Source organism: Xiphophorus couchianus, chromosome 24 (genome assembly GCF_001444195.1).
Source record: "Xiphophorus couchianus chromosome 24, X_couchianus-1.0, whole genome shotgun sequence".
Taxonomy (NCBI): Eukaryota; Metazoa; Chordata; class Actinopteri; order Cyprinodontiformes; family Poeciliidae; genus Xiphophorus; species Xiphophorus couchianus.
In genome coordinates this window covers 11,108,775-11,130,970 of record NC_040251.1, presented here as the reverse complement: position 1 = coordinate 11,130,970, position 22,196 = coordinate 11,108,775, and the positions used below count along the sequence as shown (strand labels likewise).

The following is a 22,196-nucleotide window of genomic DNA, read 5'->3' as shown; positions in this document are numbered from 1 at the left end:
TTCCTTTTTCAACATCTTTACCAGGTGTGGCTTGCACTACATTATCAAATCTTTAAGTTGTATTATTAAAGTCAAAATGATTGCAATCCAGAAAATCCTCCTGATATAAAATTATTTTTGGCTAGACCCTCCATTTAAGGTTTAGGGCCCTCCTTGTGGTATTGTTAACTGTGCCTCAAACAGTCAAATTACACAGTGTTTCTGTGTGCCTTTCCTCTGTCTTGTTGCTAACAACAGGTAGCCAGTAAGCTCAAAGTGGACAACTTTAATTATACACCCAGCAGATATCCTCTTTGTACACGTTGCATTGCAAGTATGCTTATGCTCAGGCATGGCTGTCGCTGGGAATGGAGCTGTGGCTGAACCAGGGGGATTCACACACACAGCAGCCAATCAAAGATTTATCACCCATCCGTTCAGCTTTCTGCCATCTGGAGATTCATGCCATCTTTGTAGTCAATCCCACAGAGGAGACTCAAGATGGGATTTTTTTTTGTATCCGTCTGTCTGAGTGTGTTTCTCCTCACTGACAAACACTATCATCTTGTCTTGCTTTTTGCTTTTGTGCTACCATCTAATTTACCACTGGTGAAAGACGCTGATAGATAATGCTGATATAACGTGAGATTGGATCTGAAAGCAAGTGTGCTGCTGAACTTTCTTAAAATTCTTTAAAAGGTTGATCAAGATTCCTCTAAAATGGACCTGTCTTAAACTTAACCGGATCTACACAGTGCTATACAGTGCTTTAATCAGGATTCATTCTGCAAGGTTAGTCTGTATTTAGCCTAACTACAGCTCCACTCAGCAAGCAAAGCTGTTCTTTTCTTTTTGGCAGGGAAAAGCCAAAAAATAAATAAATAAATATGTACATCTGCAAGATGGTGAACAACTACATTCAGCCATATGGAGTCTGGAGGGATTTGGGATTTACTGCGGAATCTAAAGTGTACATCATCTGTACAATCTAGTGCTAATCGGAACCAAATGGTTTGGATCCCAACAGATCATATGATGAGGAGCTGTTTGATTTAGAAGGAATTGAAAGTCTGGATACTAAACCTGTTTCTCAAGATGTCTTCCAAACTGATATTTCCTACAAGTACAGCTCCAACTATTAAAGTATAGTGAAAAAGTTTTATTTTTTCTCTTATTGTAGAGGTGAAACTCATATATAGACTTGAAAGATTTCAATCTATGTGTATTGAATCTTTGATTTTAAAGTTTTAGAGCTTACTTTTATTTGGGCATGTATATTTTTTCTGTAATAACATTCTGATTCTAATATCGATTTTAGATGATTTCTCTGTAAATAACCGAAAGGTGTTATTTTTTTTTAGCTTTTCTGCATTTCATAGTCAAGAGCTATTTACACTAGAAGCAGAGGTAACGTCACACTTTGTGGGTAAGAGCAGTGTGGTAAAACAAAGCTAAGCTTTTAAGTAAAATAAAAACCAAAATTGTAACAGAGTTGACATTTAAAGCAGTCTTTATGATCTTTTATTAGTAAGTCATCATTGCTGGCTTTTGATAATTACAGCCTAGGCTCTGTGGTTATTCCTAAGGAAATATAGACCATTAAAGGATTTCCAAGAGATCCATATCTGGGCTGATCTTGTGTTGCCAAATGATTCCTCAGTTCATCTCTAATTTATTGGTCAACCTTTTTGCTATTTTAAGGTATCTGCAATGGTTGGGCAATATAGTGAAAATGCATTGTCATCACAATAGCAGTTTGCATAACATTGATGTTACGATGGACAGTTTGTAGTAGAGTATTTGTTTGGTACTATCTGGTCCAGTGGATTCCATCAACTGACACAGATGGTATTGCCCGTAATACAGAATGTCAGAGATTGTTAGAAATATTGCAATGATTCGTTATTGACACCAAATGGAAATATAATATTGCAATCACATGTTTTGCTCAAATTGTGCAGCCATCGTGTACACCTACTTCTCTCTGTACATGGATGTAAGCTGTTTAGAACTTGTAAAATATTTGAACTTGTATTCATACAATTTTTGGGCGGGTTGAGTCAAAGTGGACAGTGATATGCTGGTTCTGCCAACTGTTGTTTGGAGAAGAAGAAAAGTACTGTGGATTTCATCGTCTGCTACATGTTTGGCACCCCCCTTTGGAAGTGGATTTTTATTTTTGCTGTCGGCCGTGTGCACATCGTGTAGAGATGATGAAATTTACATCACAGGATTTACGGTCGAGTGAACAGTAAAGCAGACTGGGTATAAATTTGCCTTTGGAGAAAATAAATGAAAGGAAAACAATAAAGCAAGCTTTGTAGCTACAATACAGGAGGTTTTTGTTCACCATCAGCATTATGGCACTTGAACATTTGTGTAGAAAGTGTTTGCAGAGGCCGATTTGCCGCCCATGAATGGAAAGGCCACTCAAATTAGTCTGTATAAATTGTACTTCTCTGACGAGAACAAAGACAGCAACAGAGGATGCAGATGAGAGATGGATGCATTGACAGAAAGGGAACAAATGAGTTGGTGTAAGAGCACGGGGATGAATATTCAGAGGGTGTTATGGGATGTTTAAATGGTGGGGGGCTCAGTTGGATGTCTCACTTTACTCCACATGGCACATTGAGGTCACTGACACTCAAACTGCATCAGCTGACCTGATTCAACACCAGAAACATCACTTCCTTATCTCTCATTTACCTTCCCATTCTTCATTGGTTTATCACCACAGATCTTGCAAATTTATCTAGCACGTAGAGGGCAGAGGTTGCATTTTTTCCCTCTTACTCGGCATAGTTAAATAAGATCTGATTGCAATGATATTTTCCAAATAATTGACAAAATCAGAGTCTTATTTACAACAATTATCATGCACAGTGTGCCTTCTTGCAGAGAAGAGATGGTAAGTCAGGGTAATGAGCCACATTCAGAGCAAGGTGGAGCTCAGTCAGGTGGAGCGGGTACATATTTCAGGCATAATAATAATGCAAACTTGTATATAATTCAAGCTCTCCGTTTTTCTTAAGCTTCTCTGTCACTCTTCACTTGTGTCCCAAAGTCAGTCTGACACTGTTTCCACAGCTTTGCTTATCCATCACGCTTTACTCTCGTTTCAGCCATTATTTTTTGCTCATAGAAAGTTCATTTTTACAATGCTTTGTATTTCAGTTTAGCCTCTTTATGAATAATTTCCAACAACTATCTTACTATTATGTGCATCTCTGTTCACAAAATTAATTCTGAGACTTCTGTTTAGAGTTTAAAGATGCATTCAATTCACAAGACGATGCACTGTAATGGGTTGCTCAGATAAAATCTGATTTTAATTTTGTTGTGGGGAAAACTATTTTTTTTTGTCTTCACAAATAAAGTTTTTTCTAGAACCTTTAATCAGCATAGAAGTTTCCAGGCTAGATTTTGACAAGTCAGTTTATTGTAATTTATGCTTTTCTAAATCAGTAATGCCAACAGAAGAAAATGCTCAGTTTTTTTTTCACATTTCACATTTTCACAAAAAAAGCATGTTTATGATCTCAAAATATGTTTTTAATTAGAGATCAACATTTAGTTGTCATCTGAAGGAAATTATAAGAATGTTAAATCATGGTACATATAAACTCCATTGATATTTACAAACCCCCAAATCTGATAATATGGTTGGTACTGTAACATTTTTGTTCCAGTTAGCTTCTGATTCTCATGGAGGACTAATGTTAAACAACCTACGCATATTTCAATAGATAAAGTAACTGGATAACATTGTCAGACTTCACTTGGATAAGAAATATTGTGGCATTTTATTTCATGTGAAAGTTCATGCCATTCTATCTCTCCATATCCAAAGTTTTCACTGAAAGTTTTGTCTGACATTTTTTCAGATTCAGATTTTCATTTTAATTTCTCTTCACAATTCATTTTCTAACCGCTTTTCTTTATGTTCGGCAGCCTGTGCCCATCGACGATTCCTTCTGCGGTCTGGACATCAACCAGCCTCTTGGCGGCTCTCAGCTGGTGACTGGCCACACACTCTACACTGAGACTCGGGACCGCATGACCTCTGTGACCTCCTATGTCTACAATGGCTACTGTGTGGCTTTTGTGGGCACCAGGAGTGGACGTCTAAAGAAGGTAATTGCTGCGTCCTGTTCTCCCAAAACGGTTAACGCCTCTCGCGCGCGAAATTTCCACTCTCGTCATTATCATAATGCTCAGGAATTCAGCCTGTCAAGAGTTCTTGGTGTATCGACATCATCCTTCTATTTCTGGTCATGCGGATCATAGTCAGAGGCAAAATTATCTTCTTAGTATTAAAAGCCTGCTGTCGAACTGTCAGGGAAGGGTGATACGAGTGGCTAACTCAGTGTAATGGTCATTATCAGGTCCTCCAGCACTGTGTTCCAGTGCTGAATAACCTGAGCTGACCTATTACTTTTAATGGGCCCCTTTCTGCTTCTAGCCAACTGAAAGCACGAAAAAAAAAAGGAGCTGCTCCATACATTAAACCCCCTAGTTCCGGTTTTGAGAGAATACCAAAGCCACAAAGGTTAAAGGGTGCCCTGGCACTTTGCCGTGATAGAATTTCCTTTCGTTGCTACAGGACTAAAATTGCTGGATGCGCTCTGGCAAAAGGAAATGAGCCTTGTGTTCTGGACTCAGAGATTACAAATTTGTCCGCTGGTCAGATTTGCTTGTGGTTTGTTGAGTAATTCAAGACAGCTGTTGGCGTCCTTGTATATTCCATACAAACACAATTTTAAGCTACAGATACATCGGTTGTGCATGTCGATTTTGTCACAAGGCTTGGCAAATGTTCTCTAGAAACCAGAGTGGCTTCATCAAGATTTTCTTTTGAAATCGGTGATCACACTTTACCGGGTAGTAAGAACTACCCGGTTATGCCAAGCATGGCATTATTTGGTGAGGAAGGTTTGTACTGAGTGGAAAATAACTTAAAGTCACCAATTATTTGCACAACAAAGCCATTTTACACAGGAAAACTGTTTTCTACGTCTGTGAGACAAAGTGATACTTTCATTAGCTGACAGAAGGGCTGAATGTATTGCAAAATTGTTCTTTTAAAAAAAAATCATTTTGAATAATCCATCCATCCCTACTTCCCTCCCCACGTTGTTGCGCTGTTTATGTTGGGTTACTGGTGCCTATCTCCAGATTATTGAAGCACCTGTCCCAGGTACATCATGGACAGGTTACCAGGCCATCATAGACCCACATAGACATGCAATCATGCGCGCATACACACACACCTTCAGTCAATTTAGAGAAACCAGTTAAATTAACAGACATGTTTTTGGACTGTCAAAGAAAACTGGAGTAGTGGGACAAAACCCGTTAAAGCACAGAAAAAAAAGCAAACTCCATGCAGAAAGACCCCCGACTGGAATTTGAACCCAGGAGCTTCTTGTTGAAAAACAACAAAGTTACCATCTTCTCCACAGTGCAGCCAGTCAGTTATTTTTCTTCCAATTTAAATGTGTTAACAGATTACATTGTGGTGGTTGTATTGGGATGGAAACAAGATCATTTGATGTAATCCACTGTTTGAGCCGTTTAAAGATCTACTGCCTCCTTTATTTAACTAAATTAGAAAAGGCAGAAAAGATTGTTCAGATATTGTTTCATCTCTGTGTTTCCTTTCACACTTTCGCCTGTGGCTGCCTTTCGCTTCCCCACTTTCCATTTCTGTATCATCTGCCCAGATCTCTGAAAATCCATGCTAAAAAAGACAATCGAGCTGCTGCTGCTGCTGTGTACGTACTCAAATTGCTTCTCACACAGCCGTGACTGTAGCCACAGTAACGGCAAGCTGAAGAAGGAATTAACCAGGATATGAGACGAGCACGTAGACAAAAAAAGCAGCACAGTCCAATGCGCAGAGCACCATAATCCTGGTAGGACACATACAAAGAGTCACTAGATGAGAAAATGAGAAAAGTTTAGACTCTGATCAACTTTAATGTTCCCAAACAAAGATTTTATTACAATGTTTGTAGTACAAAATGTGATTTTTTTTCCCCCTAAGCTGTGCATAGGAGAGTGCTAAATTGTTAGGAAATTGAACTGCACTCTAATCGCTTAAACTGAGATCCAAAGGCGTGTTCTTCATTGAACTATTCCCATTCTCTATATCTAACTTGGTTTTAGATTTGACTAGAAAAGCAACTGCACCAGCCTCATTTGCATGCAGGTAGAATCTTGGTCAAGGTGAAGCCATTATTTGCATGGAAGCTTGTGCTTTGACCAGTTCTGACTGTTCTCCTGATGTGCATGGAAAAAAAGAATGACCATAGCCATTTGTGTGGTTTTATGTATCAGTGTGAAAAAATAAAGGTTTACTTTTTAAATACAAGAGTGTGCCGGCCAGATACTAATTCCTGGTTTTCTTTGAGATTTGACCGGCTGATTCCAAATGTGACTGATTCTGAATTCTTCTTTTTGTTTTAAACAGTGTAACACAATAAAGGAAAAATGTGCTGCAAGTACTTGGATAAAGGTACTAGCTTTGTAACCAACAGAAACTGAAGGACTTGCATAACTAACCCCCACTTATGCATTGTTAAATTATAAACCTCTGTCTAGAACCAAAAAGTGCATCAGACTACTTGGAGTTGGTTGATGCATTTAATGAGTAAGAAAAACATCATTGTTTTTTATTTTTTTTTTTATTTTCACATTAACAATCAGAGCAAATCAGCAAAAAACTGATTTTTATATCTGGTCAATTGATTGGTGCATCTCTGTTTGAATAGTTATATAAAAATCAAGAACTTTGCACAACAGCAGAGTGCCTTTGTGCCCGAAGTGTTTTTTTTATGCTTTGAGGATTATCCATTCACTGCCTTTGTCTCCAGAGGCAGGGCTGATATATGTGGTGATCTTTGGCTGCAGCCTCTGCGCAGAAGGATGATGCAGAGCATTGTGAGAGACACAGATGAAGTAGGATGCTTCAGGCTTCCTGCTGATCTGAGCATGACACAGCTTGGGTGGCAAGCTTTGATGCTTTGCTGGTGACACAATCCTATACATGCTTTCATGCAACCAAGAAAGTCATGCAGCTGGGGAAAAGTAGGAGTGTGACAGGAGTGTGATCTAAAATATACAAATATATATATAAATATATATATGTATAGAAATGAGTAGCAGAAAGAAGCAGAGATGGAGTAAGGAAGAAAGCATTGGGGGAGGGAAAGCAAAGGAGACCACTGAAATGTGAATTTAGTGCTGCCAGAGAAACTAGGATTGCACCGTTTCTTGTAATTGGATTGGCTCCCATCCCAAAGTTGCCCTCTCCCCATCCTTCCATTTATTGCTTCCCCATTCAATCCCACTCCTCCTTCCCGCCCTCAAACTCGCTCTCCCTGAAGACCGACTCTCGTATATTCTGCTGTTTTCCTGAGCTTTGCTGAAGCATGGTGAGGCATGAGGGATGGTGTTGGCGGATAGCACTGTCTGTGACAGGCTTCTGGGAGGTGACGATGAAGGGTTAAGGGGGGTAGAAGCAGAAACTAAGGTGAGGAGAATATGCATGCAGTCACATTGACGGCAGGAAACGATAATACTCAGTCTGTGAACCAAATTCAGGGCAGCAACACTGGCAATCTGAGGTCATGTATGGAGGCCATAAGGTGATTGTATTCCATTTGTCTGACAAAAGCTGCCTAGTTTTGGCAATCATGTCTAAAACCCAGCATAGAGCAAAAACACAGTCATACTGCAGGCATTTGAAAGCTGGTATTTAACAAAACTGGACGTTTTAGTTGGGATTGGCTTTCAGTCAAGAGCAGAAGATCCCCTTACAACAGAAATATAGATTGTCTATAATGAAGGCAGTTGTATTCTTAAACTATGAAACCTAGCATATGTAGATTTTATTAACTCTTTAAATGCACCTTTATTTGTATCGGTTTCTTATCGGCTTCCTCAGTTCTGAGTTGTGGGGATTGAAGTGTTGTTGGGGCTTCACCACTTTGCAAGTTGCTAAAGTCACATGTGGGTCACTGACCCACCGACGTACCAGTCTTTAGGGTTGTTTTGGTTTTTATCACCCCTGAGTTGTTTACCAACCCGACCAGCATGGGGGATGTTGTGGTCCCATGTTTCAAAGTGTGAAAGGTTGTGAAACTGCCTGGGGAGGAGAGTCAAAGCTGTCTTGTAGGTGTTGGATGGCTCATACCAGAGGTTTCCACTGTTTAGTGTTGATTTTTAGAGTTTAACATCAATGGCTTTTTACACCATTTACCAAAACTTGCTTTTCAAACTTATGTCTTAGATGAGTGGCTAAAGCTTCCTTCACTCTGTTCTTAAGTAGCAACACTTCATTAAAAATCTGTCAGTCAGTGGATAGATGTAGCTGGGTACTGGAGGGACCTTCACAATATATTTGTAAAGATAAATGGCACTATAGCTAGCGATGAAGAGAAAGGGGAAGAGGAAGATGAAACATTAGCAACAGCTAATAGGTTTCATAACATTGATTTAAAATTGTTCTGTCTAGTCATAAAAAAAAAACAAATTCAGGCTTTTGAGAATTTGTTGATCAGGTCTGAGTGATCACTAACAATGACTGTTTGTATTTTGTGTGCCTAATTCTTTCTGCATTTGCCAATGTATGGACATGGGTTAACTTACTGCAAAAGGAGCATACTCTGGTGTGTAATACTCTGTTCAGAGACACTTCCCCTGAATGCTGTCATGTTGGTGTTTCTACCTCCACAAACCTTCAGCTCTCTCCATTTTTCTAGATGTGTGGTCTAGTTTGCGACCTCTGCTTCATGTAGATGTTTAGGGCTGAAACGATTTGTTGAATGATTCGAGTACCTCGATTACTAAAATTCCTCGAGGAAAATATAGAAGCTTTGTTAAATTATGTTTTATTATGTAGCGCAGCGTGTTCTGCCCGGATCATTATTTGTGGTGGGCAGCAGTCTTACTTCCGCCTATGAGTTGTTGCGAAATGCTAGCAGCATGATGTTGAATTGTGCGGCATTTTTTGAGGGTTTGGGGGACAGATAAGGATTTTTGAATTTTGCGGTGCGATGGTTGGACTACGAAAGTTTTTGTGGCTTCGGAATCGCTTCGTCACGGTTTTGGAGCAAACGGTTGGAATGGCAGAGAGAGAGAGATATCCGATTCCTCGGATAATCGTAAAAATATTCTATAGAGTATTTGATTACTAAAACAAAACAGCCCTATTGCAAACTCTACAACAAAACTCTTTATGAAGTTTTTTTTGTGTTGCATCAACATCTGATGAAATTATGCTTTCCATAACCTGGTTGATTCACATTTTTCTTTTAGTTTTGTTTTTTGCTACATTTCAAAGCTTTGCTTAAAATTCACGTGACAATTTGATGGAAACGTAGCACGTGTCTGTTTAATTTTGAAGTTTTACTGCAGTAAACCATGGGGGAATAAAATGTACTCCTGCACATGATGTGCTTTTCTTTTCATCATGCACTGATAGATAATCAGGAAGTGGCTTGGATGATATGGTCTGCAGCTGATGCGGACGACTTAAAAGGGTGGTTCAGGTGTTTTAACTGGACAAACGTCCTGCAGAACTGGTTCACAAATTAGAGGATGCATGGACCCATTGCATGGCTCCCACAGTGGCCTAAAAAACAGCAGGGTTTGTGTGTGGTGTGCAAACAGTGTCAGTGAGGGAAGCAGCTGATCATAAGGCATGAAACGCTCCAGACTTGAAAGGCTTGTAAAAGCCGGCAGCTGCTACTACAGAGCCCCGGTGGTGGACATGTGGTCTAACCACCCCCTTCTGAGCGCACTTTTACTCGTCTACGCTCTTTTACCCCACAAACATGCCTTTGAGAATTAGTCTTTAAATTTGTCACACTCGGGAGGGAATGATCTGAGATCTCTGTCTGTCTGGCCTGTAAGCCCAGAGGCTGCTCACCTGCTTTGGTGAGGCCTGGCTTTGCCTGACATTGACGGTCATGAGGGAATGGGGAATAATACTTGCACTTTTTTCCCCAGTTCTCTGGATTTGGCTTACTGAAGCTGTTTCCTAACAGATGATAGACAAAGGTGGTTGGAGGTAAATGTAAAAGTAATGAGAGAAGCCTCAGTAGTACGACAAAAACGTTAACTCTGAAGTAGCTACTTCCAAGGAGCAGCTAAAGCACCATGAGGAAGCAGTTTTGTTCCAGTAGAACAATTAGAAGTCCTGTGTCCTGAACCCACTACAACCCACATCCATATAAACACATAATTTTATAAATATATCTGACATATAATTATGAACCTTGGTCACCAGTAAAAGTTGATAGTTTGTGTGTTTTCGTGGGATTGGAGCCAACTGAGATTAAAGGAACTGAATTATATTAATTACCATGGATTGTCATTGCTGGTATGTGGGGAATTAAACTTGATATGCCATTAAAAGACACACAATTGCAAAACAAAGGAACTATTTCAACTGCCTCCAGGTGGACTTGGTTAACAATTATCCTAACAATGATTCTTCACTGGGTCGCTTGTGTAATAATTATTGCCTCACAGTTTGGAAAATTTGTCCCAATTACTCCTACATTAACTAAATAATAGAATTTAGTTGATGTTCTTCTTAAATATGTTAATAAAGAGGTAGGTTACATTAATTCAATTATTATTTCAACTACAACAGCAGCTCTCTACCTGATATTCCTTGCAGCTATTGTAAGGAATCACTCTCACTGTTTTTCAGGGATAATTTGAATCAAGATGAACTGCCATTGAAATCTGTTTGCCCACTGGCACCAAGTAGCTGGGAGCCTGGCATTGCCTTGAGAAACTGCTTCTTCTACTGGAAACATTTTCCCTCCCAACACAACTTTCACAGCACTTCCAACCAGAGGTTTAAACTTAATGAGAAATTTCCACAAACTACAAAAAGAGGTCAATATTTTGTTTTATCATTCAGGCCTCAGGCAACGCGTAGCTCACAGAGAGAATGTTGAATGCCCAAGAAAAGAATATGTTGCCTAAACTAAAAGCTTGGTCTAAACCTGGCATGGAGGAATTCTGTTGATCATTGATCTATTGATTGTGGTTTTTGGAAAGACCTGAAGATTTACCTTCACTTTTAAAGGAAGGATTACAACTTCACCATAGTTTCAGAAAGTAACTGATTAGAGTTTGGTTTTGTTGTGTCCTCATCAAATTTTGTGAATACCAAATTCAGCGTCTACTAATTTAAATAATACAATTAACAACATTTGAAATATTCTCTCAACTCTTACAGTGTTTGAAACAGAACTACAACATGTCTTTTCCACCATTTTAAAATAAAGACAAAATGATTAAGTCATTCACCAGTCCGATACAGCTGAATGAACCACAGTCATGTCTCAACAAATCATAGAAAGTTTTCTTTAAAATAGCTTCCTAAATCTCAAATCTTAATAATAATAATAATAATAATAATAATCACCTTATTGATTTTGAGTCATCTTACTTTAGTAACAACTTTCAGAACAAAGGTTGTTGTCTGTAGTTTGTTCACTTAAAAATATAAAAAGGTTGTTTTGGGGGTTTTTTGCATTGGACTGGCTAGTCCAATGCATCATCCCAATCATCCAGAAAACTGGCCCATTTCAGTCATTTTCTCTGTGTATCTTAAAATAGATTTGATTTATTAGAACCTTTAAATATGAGCACAAGTTTTGCTATCAGATTGAATTTTCTTTGAACAGTTCTAAATGGTAGTTGATGGGTCAAATACAGAAAAAATATGAATTTTCATCTTTTTTTCAAAATCAAATCTGAAAACCCCATGTTTTTTCTTCTGTACAAATCAGAAAGGAAGAGAAGAGACATATCTTATTTCAGAGTTGTGTATGATCTTTTAGATTGCTTCACTTTCTGCTAGATTCAGCTGTGTTCTTTTTCTTTTATTACTTTGTTAAAAAAAATTGACAAGACAAGAAATCAGTAAAAACCTCATCGGTGCATCTTGTATTTGTGCTAAATGCTAGTTTTTGCTCAAAACAACTACCTGATTGAGCTAATTGCTAGCTTGTTCATGGAATTGTGAACTGGCAAAATGTTTGCGTGACCTTTTCAGTGCCCAGCCTCCACTTGACTCCCTGCTGTTGGGATCTTAACCTTGGACCAGATGCAGCGGTGTCCAGCGGCAGCCCCAGGCAGCAGGAGCAGGCTGTGCCTTTTAAGCACAAGCCTCTTTATCTGACAGACCTGGTCCAGGCTTCTCTAAACAGTCCACTGTTAAAAGGCCAGTGCAAAACTGAGAGCCCCTGCCGTTCCATTCATCCAAGCTTTATATCTGCCGTTTTTCTTTTTTTTTTTTTTTACTCCTCAGCCAGCTAAATTCACTCGCTTTCTGAGCGTCATTCTTTCTTACACCCATCTTCTCAGGGAGTTAAATGTAACTTGGTCATCCAGGTGTATTCTTAATATTTCCCTTTCTTCTCTGCTTTTATTCCCGCTTCTTTTCTGCTCCATTCTCTATCTTAGTGTCCCACTCTCTCTCCCAGCCTATTTTTCCTGCTTTTTCCTCGCATAGAGTATTACAATGACACCGCCTACCCTGCAGTGATCTCATTAATCACATTCAAACAGCTCTCTGTTGCTGTCTCTCTGCTTCTGTGTGTCTCCCTCTCCTTTCACTTCCTCTAATTGCTTGCTCTTTTCTCTGCCAGTGTCTCAAAGGAAGTGTTTTTCATTATCTAACAACAAGAGACAAATACTTATACTGTGCATACATTTTAGATGGATTTTAGACATGTGGGCTTAATTTAGCTGACATATATGCAGTTGCATGTATTCATTCAAGCATAATTGATTCCCAGAAGCCTTTAAAGGGTGGATCTCTTAGGTGTCTGAGTATGTAAAGATGTTGTGGTCTGCTTATTCATTATCTATCACAGACAGGACATTTTTACTCCAAGCCAAGCATTAGATTTTACTTATTAGATGTGTTATTGGTTGTGGCTTTTATTTTTATTAGTAAAGCAAATTACCCTGTTGAGTGCTTCCCATAATTGAACTTCACTTTGTGAGTGGGATTAATTAGCCAATTGTTTTTTACAGTAACTCTTGCTCAAAGACTGGCCACTGAAAAACAACAAGAAAAAGAAACATTTCTGTCATCCAGTTGGAGTTTATTTTTCTGTGGACTTTCTGTTTAAATGTAGGTGAATTTTCCTTGTATTTAACTTTTGCAAAAAGCATTTTGCATAAACTCTAGGATCTGTAGATGATGAAAAGCAGCAGATCTGCTTTCATGCAAGGTCTGTTGCACTTGACTTTGTAATTTATCTCAGTGAAGGTAGAAGTTGTATCATTCAAACTTAGAAACACCAGAAGACGATGCTTTTTCTGTAAATGATGCAAGTCTGGGTTTAGAGAGAGATTACACACATAAAAACAATCTAAATATATTCTTTTATTTCTGCAATTTACTTAATTGTAACTTAGTTTTTTGTCTTTTATTGCCAAAGGCACAGCAAGCAGAGTTGCTGTAACATCTTATATTTCCAACAATTAAAGAGTACATTTCTCACTCTGTCAGACTAAAAGTACAAAGCAGTTGTCTTTTTTGCTCTGAGTTGCCAGCTGGCATAGCATTTTATCTTTTCTTCCATAGCCTCTCCATTGACCTTGCTGAGAAAGAAAAAACAAAAAAGAACAAACTGGAAGAGAATAAACATCTTTAGGAAAGATTGAAATAAAAACTGAAATAGATTAGTGAGCAACATCTGTCAAAGTGGATGGCTGGCTCACTGCCAGAGTTTATTGATTTGCTTTACAAACCACTTGAATGAGCCAGATAACTGTGATTAGCCAATTCATTACCGCTGGCTAGAGTGGTCTAAAATTAGATAAAAAGGGAGAATGGGAAGGACAGTGGGGGGAGGAAGCAGAGTGTGTGCACAGTATAACTTTATAAACTTGCACAGTAATTCTCACTGTGACCCACAATGGTGGGGAGATTTTTCAAGTGCTTGATGATTTTTCCATATTTTCCATGCAACCTAATAATCATCTTCATTAGCAACGAGTTGAAAACAAAAAAAAGATCATCATGCATTGTTTATGTGTTTGATGGCATGCATAATGTTTGTAGATTATCAAAGGAACCAAAACAACAACCTCTCATCTACTTTGCAAATGTGTGTGCTTCCATTTCAAGTGGCTTTTCAAGTTGCACAGCACCACTCAATCTCAGAAACTAGAACAGTTCTGGCTTTGATGATATACTAAAGTGTTGTCTATGCCAAGGCAAAGTGAGTGTGACAGCGACTAATGTTTCTATCTCATAGTGAGACAGATTTACTGCTCTTATGTTCCCTGCTTCATACAAGACATCAGCAGCCATCAGTTCCCTTAAAGCTATGCTTGTCTTTGTGACAGGCGTTTAATGCATTTCTGTGATCACACAGTGTTTACAAGAAGCTTTTATGAGATCTGCACAAACCATTTCTTTGATGCGTGTGTTTCCTCATTGAGCAGCTATTTGGTTACCATGTTCAGAATTGGAATAAAGGACTGTATTAACATGCCTTGTCCTGTTGTCCTTTGAAATTTCCACTCACCTCTGAAACCTTCACTCTGACAGTGAGCAATTGAAATAAGCTGCCTTTTATCATTTTCCCAGATTTTGCTCTTGCTCCAGTTTTCTCTCTACATTTTTTCAGTGTCCAATCTCCCATTTCTCTCTCCTGTTCCCACCACCTTCATCTCTCTTACTTACCACAGGCCTGTCAGAGAGTTCCAACTAGCCATCAGCCTAATGAACAGTGATGCAGTGCTAATAGCATGTGATAATATTTCAAGCCAGTAGTAATCTCAGCTCACTCAGCCTTTACCTGCCCGTCACCTCTTGCCCCTTAACACGATCCACACACAAACACACAACGGGGCATCTGATACCCCTGACAGCTGTATGTCAGGTCTTGGCCTTATGCTTTTATGAGACAAAGTCGTTAGCCTGAACTCCATCTTTACGGACCAGCAGTCTGGGGAAATATGTCTTAATGGAACTGGACAGATCCCTCTGCATAGCTTGTAAGGAACTGTAAACACTTCTCTGATTTCCCAACTTGCTACATTGATTAAATTGAACAAACGTGAGTGTTTTCTGTGGATAATCTATCTTTATTCCACAATCTAAAAATGTGCTTACTTGGTCAAATTAGGACTTTTAGATTGGCTTCAGTTTAACTTTAAACATGCATGGTTGCCTATCATACTGTTTGCCATTTGTTGGACTGTCACATTGTCCAGAGTAGCGATCACTTTTTGATGATGGCTACAGGACTCCTATACAAATCTGAACAGGACAATCCAGGGATGGATGAATGGATAGTTGATCTTATGCATATGTTGCAAACAAGAACTGAAATTTACATCTTTTGCAAAGATTAAAGCTTATTTTCAACAGCATCTAATGAAAATGTTTCCACGGTTGTAGATAAATCAAACACAGGAATCCAAAGACAAAGTCAAAGAAAGCAAAATTGAATTGGCATTGGAAAAAAACAATGATCTAACTCTTAGCTCTGGATTGCAAGGTAGTGGAAAAAGATCTTGGATGTTGCTTTGTGAATCTGCTGGTGTCATTCTTTTGGTTTGGGTGCCACAACCAGTGCTCAACTTTCCATAGTTTATTTCTTAAATTATTATCTATTTACAGTAAAATGTGTGATCTGTCGCAACTAAGGTGCAAATTATTATCATGGCGTAAAGTTAAAAGAATAGCAAGCTCCTGCATGCAATTTCCAAAAGCACCTGCATCACCAAAAATCTTGCCAGGCCACTGAGAAAACATGAACAAGGTCAACATATCAAAGAACAGTGCAGGAGCAGGAGGCCTCGTTCAGTCACAGGTCAGCGCAGCCACTGCTGTTATTCATTAAACTGTAATGGTTAGCGGTTGGGAAAACAATATCCAGGCTGCTGGTAACTTGACTAAACATGCGGGTCAGGGCCGTGTCCAGGGTGAGACTTAGCCATCCATGGTGACATGTGCCCCATGGTGTCGGGTTGGATTTTCACTCAAAGCACAGAAGTGATAATTTGATAAAATCACTGAGCAGCACCACTACCATAAACATTCCTCCCAAGTGAGTATTCCCGTGGGGAATAACATGCTACTGTCACTCACAGATAAGTGTTTTGGTGTTTTTGGCAGCCTCAGTTTGGTGCTGCCAGAAGCAGCTGTTTGCTCAGTGGGGTGTGTGGATAGAGGAGGTGTGCTTTGCATTTGTGTGCTTTGCATGTGCACTTGGCCTATATTTGCTGACTGTGGCACTGAATTAGTTGGAAAAAGAAAACCCAGACAGACTGGTTTATAGCGATTGCTTACATTTGCTCTGCAGCTTACTCCTTTAAGAAATTAATATATGCACACACACCTTGTATGTGGCTTAAAGTTTGTGGTTAATGGCAAGGTGACAATTCTCTTTGCTGTGACACACATGGATTCTTTACACACTTATTTGTATGAGAGATGTGTGCAAAAACTCCCTTGATTATGCATTCAAAAAATTGTTTCATTCGATTTCAAGACTGTTTCATCACATACAAATTTGTGCACATGCACACACATGCAAGAGGCTGAAGGTAAGCAAGGACTGGTGGGGGTTTGCCTTCTAACTGATTAAGGATAGAAAACACTTATGTCATGGGTTTTTGCCCTAATAAGCCCTGATGGGTGCCGGTGGGTGAACACTTGGGCAGAGGTGTGCTGTGTTTAAAGCTGGGAGCCGGATCGGAGGGCAGAGACGGGGGTGTGGGGAGGTGGATGTGGATGGTGCAGAAGATTAGACGAATGAGTTGCCTCCTCGGAATCCGGGGCTGAAAGGGGATAGGATGGTGTTTGGGTTACACCACGCTGGGTACGCCGTCCTCTTTAAGTAAGACACACTGAACAAAGTGCAGCTGATCAGATTAGCGTGGCTGATCGGGTTTCTCAGCAGGCTGTTGGCTCCCACTGTCTGAACATCTTGACTGTTGGTGCTAAACACATGGAAGAACAAAGGGAGTAAAATGAAAGAAAACACCAATAGCTGTGTTATGAGGCTAAGATGTTAACATGGGAAACTTATTTCATTTGCGGGCTGGGTTTTGCTTCTCAGCATGTGCAGTCTCTTCCAAGGACAAAGTTATTCACTCTGACAGAAGAGAAAAATTCCTACAGTGAAGTGGACCTTTGGGACACTGGAACAGTGGTATCAAGATGAATAGTATCATTCCAGTTCTGTTAGATCTTATAGTTAAATTAGTTGTGTTGTTGTTGCTTTGGGCTCTTGAGAATCCCATTTTCATTAAACAAGGACCCTGAAAATATACTAATGGATCAGAATGTTCCATGAATGAAAATTAAATGAGCTTAAATCCACTCATCTTCTGAAAAGATGTATGATTTCTGTTTTTTCAGTAATTATTGTAAGAGAAATAATTATTGTAAGAGTTGCACAATACACAGTGCATTCTCGGATTTTCAAACTGCATGTCAATAACATCCTATACTTTACCAGTTTGCTGGAGCTTCACTGCTCTTGATATTTCATGTGAATTTCTGGTAAAATATTTGATCCTTTCGTATCTGCTATTGTGGTTTTGGAATTATCTTGTTCTCTACTGTCTGTGTTTTGATTTGTTTTCTTCCTGTACGTTTTGTGTTTCAAATTATATTGTGGAAAAAATGAGAATGTGAGGAGATTAAACAGAACTGCTACATAAACACTTTTCATCAACTTCAAAATAAAAGAATGTAAATAAACATCTAACTACTTGAAGAATGCCTCGCAGCCAATAACCAAAATTTCAACACATATTTAAATTTATTTAACTGAAGGTTTACTAAACACCCAAGTAAATTAGTGCTTTAGAATTTATCTAATTTCTAAGTTAATTCATTTAACTTTTTTTTCAAGAAGGCAAATTTCAGTTGAGCTTGAAATATGTTTATTTTGGAGAAGGGACTTCTCACCTGGTCGGCTCACACTCTGCCCATGTTGATTTAATACTTGCTTCATCGCGGGCCGTGACACCAACTTTGAAAAATTAGACTCTACTTAATACTTGTCAGTGGCAGGAAACCAACTGTTTAAATAAACTACCAGTTCTGCCCAAAGCAGAGGTCTGTCATAATTATGGTAAAACCTTGCTGATTGAGAACAACAGAAAAAAATAACATTCTCTTGAGGTGCAAAATGCTAAAGAATCATTTAACCTTATGAATGATTTTTGGCACAGTGTGAGTTAGAGAGAATAAGGAATAAATTAAATCTAAGGCTCCTTCTTTCTAAATCCCTCGAGTTCTGTACAATTTATAATTATTCCACCCTGGAGAAACACCGGTGTAAATGCATCATTAAAAGCCCTTGAGTGTTATTACATCCATGTCATCATAGCTGTATGTCTAACCTCTGACTGGAACTTTATTAGTTTAACATTCTTTTACATTTCTCCTCTATTTTCTTCAGTTGAAAAAAATCTGGTCTTTTTTTGGCTGTGTGACCCTCTGTATTTTTCATTTTCAGTGGCTTTTCGTCCGTGATCCATCCAGGCCAAACCACAATCCCTTATAAGGCCAGTGGAAGCCCCCATCTGGCCCCGTATTTCCATATCAGTTCGGCAGTAACAGACAGGGTTTATACGGGATCATGGCTGGAATGTGGGGCTGCCTGACTATCGGCTGAGCCGCAGACCTTGGTGTGCTCCTTGCTTCTGAGCCCAAACCTGGTCAAACCTCTTAGCCTTCTCCTTCTATCCTCTTCTTACAGCCTCACCTTTCTGTAAGAATATTTTGCATAATTTTTCTGAAGATGCAGAAGTCAGAATTTTGTAGCTCATTTCCAATTTTCAGTTTTTGACCTGCCAAAACTGATTTGTGATTTAAAATTTTCTTTGAGAACTAGAAAATATACGAGATATAATATTCAAATTTTTTTTCTATTCTACCTACCATGACCAGTCATTATTAACCAAGTCTATATGCATCACCTGAATAATGGAAATGCTGAGTTCAGCTGTGAGATTTCCAAAAGGCTTCCAGTATGTGCATATCCAATGAGTTGCATAACGGACAGAAGTCAAAGCTCAAAAGGATAAAGAAGTGCAATTTTACTGTCCTCTATTCACCCTTCCTGTTATCTGCTTGGAATTGTGCCTTCACTCAATCAAATGCTGCCTGAATTAAATGCAGACATATCTTGATTCTTGGTTGGACAACACAGTCACTGATACTGACAATTGCTAATTTTGGATCTTCTCTGTTCAGTAACAACTTAAAAAGAGCACCGATTAAAGGGAAAAAAAAACAACTTAGTATTGACTGACAAATGAAGGCTGATAATGGTGAAAGTCAATTTCCAGCAAACACATGTTTACCTGGTGCATTTCTTTTTCTCCTGAACACTTATTCTGTTAATTTTTTGCCTTATTCCTGCTCCCATCTGTGTCTATTTTCTAGAATATTTTGCTGTAAAACCAAATATACCAATGAAAGTACTTATTATTGTTTGATAGCAAAATTGCAACATCCTCTGGTGGCGTTCTGCTCTAAGTTCAGAGCTTACTAAGTAGTGGAGACACAGGCAGCTAAACAAGAGACAAAACCACATCTGAGAGCTTGCTGAAGAGAGGAATGCACCAGAGCTGTGTACCACAGCACAGCAAACATCCATATAACTCACAGGACATCAGAAGTTTGAGTTCCGGTCTTTTTCTTCCTTTTTTATGCTTTTACTAACTCCCTGAGCGCGTTCCTCATTATGACTTCTTGTTACCACAGGCTTTGTTCCTTCCCTGTCAAGCTTTAATATGTAAAGTGTCGACTTTCCTGTGTGTCTATGTGGTTTGGAATGTTGTCGTAGAGAGTCTGTTTCTGATTAGGCCGGCTCTTGCTAAGCTTTCCCTGTACTGCCACATTTGGGCCTTGCTTGGCAGAGGAGCCTTTAGCGGAAATCTCGTCCAGGCCTTAATTGTTTTTAAAAGGCTGGCAGACCTGGCTTTTCTCTTTGGCTCTGATGTTTCTCTCAATCCTCAGCTGCCTCTGTTCTCCGTCTCTCCAGCATCTCTGCATCCTTTCCACCACGCTGTCCTTTGTACCTCAGCTCTCTCCCAGGGTCTGACACAAATGAGGGGATGTAGGGATGAGAGGGGATCTCATATAGCCTATAATGCTTATCTCCTCTGGGGCCTGTAGAGCTCATTAACCTACGTTAGTCTCCACATGCCTCCATTAAAGAGAGACACCTGGCTCCCGAGGGCCCAACAGGGAAATGACAAGTCCAGTCTCCTTTTCCTTCATCGGCGTCTGAGATGCACATTAGGAAAAGAATAGGGCTCCTTACTGGATCTTATTGTGGTTGCAGCGGTTATTTATGCCAATGTGGATTCCTCTGTCATGTCACCTGCTCCATACCATGACATGTATATTTCACATTAAAATAATGACATCAGCGTTACATACAAGTGGCTTCTTCCAAAAACAGAACAACAAGCAGCTTCTCGCTTTAAAGGAAACCAGAGGAGTGTTGAATGTAAACAACAGAAAGCCGTCACACGCAGCAGCTCTGCTTAGCTTCAAAGAGACTCTAAGCTGTGGGCACCCCGGCATTTCTCAGATTAACTCCTAAAGTCCATGTTGTGCTTAGCTGACACAAAACACGTCTGTTACCTTAAAAAAGGATTCTTAACCCTTCACCTTTTTTTTTTTTTTTTTTTTTTTTTGCCACATTACAACTGATTGTCAGTAGGTATTATTGAACTTGTGTGATTGACCAACACGAAGTGAAACATGATTTTTTTTTTTTTTTCTGGAATTTGGCCACTCTTGACTTATTGCATATGTGATCTATGTATAATCGCCAGTGAAAATCCTAAACTATATCCAGAGAAGTGAATCTAAATCAGTTTTCTGGTCTTATGACCTGTTCAGGTTAATCTGCTTTGTGCAGACTTGGCCTCATCCACTCTACAATACAAAAGATTTCCCTGGTAAGCAGTAAGCCAGAACCTGGCCACAAAACAAAGGTCATCTCTCACTTTTATAATGATGGGGAAGAAAAGGAATTGCTAGCACATTGTTTCTATGTCTATTTTTGTTTAATCATCATTACTTCCCTTTATAGTCCTTCCCATTGTTTTCCCTCCCAGTCTTTTCCATCCGTTCTCACTCCATCTTTCCAGATCTCTCATCCATGCTTTTGTGACACTCCAGGGTGCAAGTTGAACTGCATCACTTTAATGTCAGGCTCCATCTCTTCCACAACACTGACCTCTTTGTCTTCTACTGTCTGCAATTTATCTGTCCTCTACTTCGCTCCTTTTTCCATTTTCCACTTTCCACTCCATGTTGTGTGCCTATAGATGCATCAGTTACTGTAAGGAAGGTACAGCATCCTGGAACCATCCATGGTTTCACTTGTCTTTATTTTCAGACTTTTCCTCTTCCTCTTAGTGTATTTTCTTAGACTGTTCCTTCTTATTTATTTATTCTATCTGAAGTACTAATAATAATAGTGTTGCTTTGATCTTCAGACTCCACTAATAGGTTTTTAATGTTTCTTCGAGCCTCATTTTATGGGGCTGGGCTTTTTAGCTGTATCCAGCAGGGACCATGTGGGCACCAGCTCGACCTGACTCGCTGGAGCCGGAGGTTGATTGAACCTCTGGAAGCTGAGCCAGAGTGCATTTAAATCCGGAGCTGCTACGAGCTTTATTTAAAAGAACATCTATTTGTCTGAGGGGCTTGGAGACCGTAGAGAGAACAGGAGGGCTGTTTTTATTTTACAAGTGAAGGGTTTAACGTTCACTTAGGTTCAAGGTGTAAAAGAGCACAACATGCCCAGAGTTTGTACACAAGGTGCTTTACTTTGACAGCTGATCTCAAATTTGGATTTTTGCTGTACCTTTGTGTTCTGGCCAAGGACAGGGCCTTAAGTGCTCAAAGGACCACCAACGTGGCTGACCCCTCTCCACATGGCACGCCATCTTGCTGTCAAACAAAAGGAGATGGAAAATAAACGCAACACTTGACAGACTGAACAGTGGTGGCATATTTGAAGTGACAAGAATTTATGTTTAAGTGTTGCGTTTATGTTTGAGGCCCTATTTTGCCCCAAAAAGGAAAGCATATGTGTTAGGTAGAGTTCACACTTACCCCTTATATCTACAGTGCACTCCATACTAATTAGAAATCCTGTCAAAGATGTGTAAAAAGC

The 22,196-nt window shown here is 39.4% G+C and overlaps 1 protein-coding gene across 1 annotated transcript in view; it reads left to right on the top strand.

The window, feature by feature from the left end:
* The window catches only part of plxna2 (plexin A2), a 213,707-nt gene that overhangs the window by 37,341 nt on the left and 154,170 nt on the right, over positions 1-22,196 (top strand). The window contains exon 3 of the mRNA XM_028010799.1: positions 3,934-4,116. Within this exon, the coding sequence (XP_027866600.1) occupies positions 3,934-4,116 (183 nt within the window). The remainder of the gene's footprint in view (positions 1-3,933; positions 4,117-22,196) is intronic.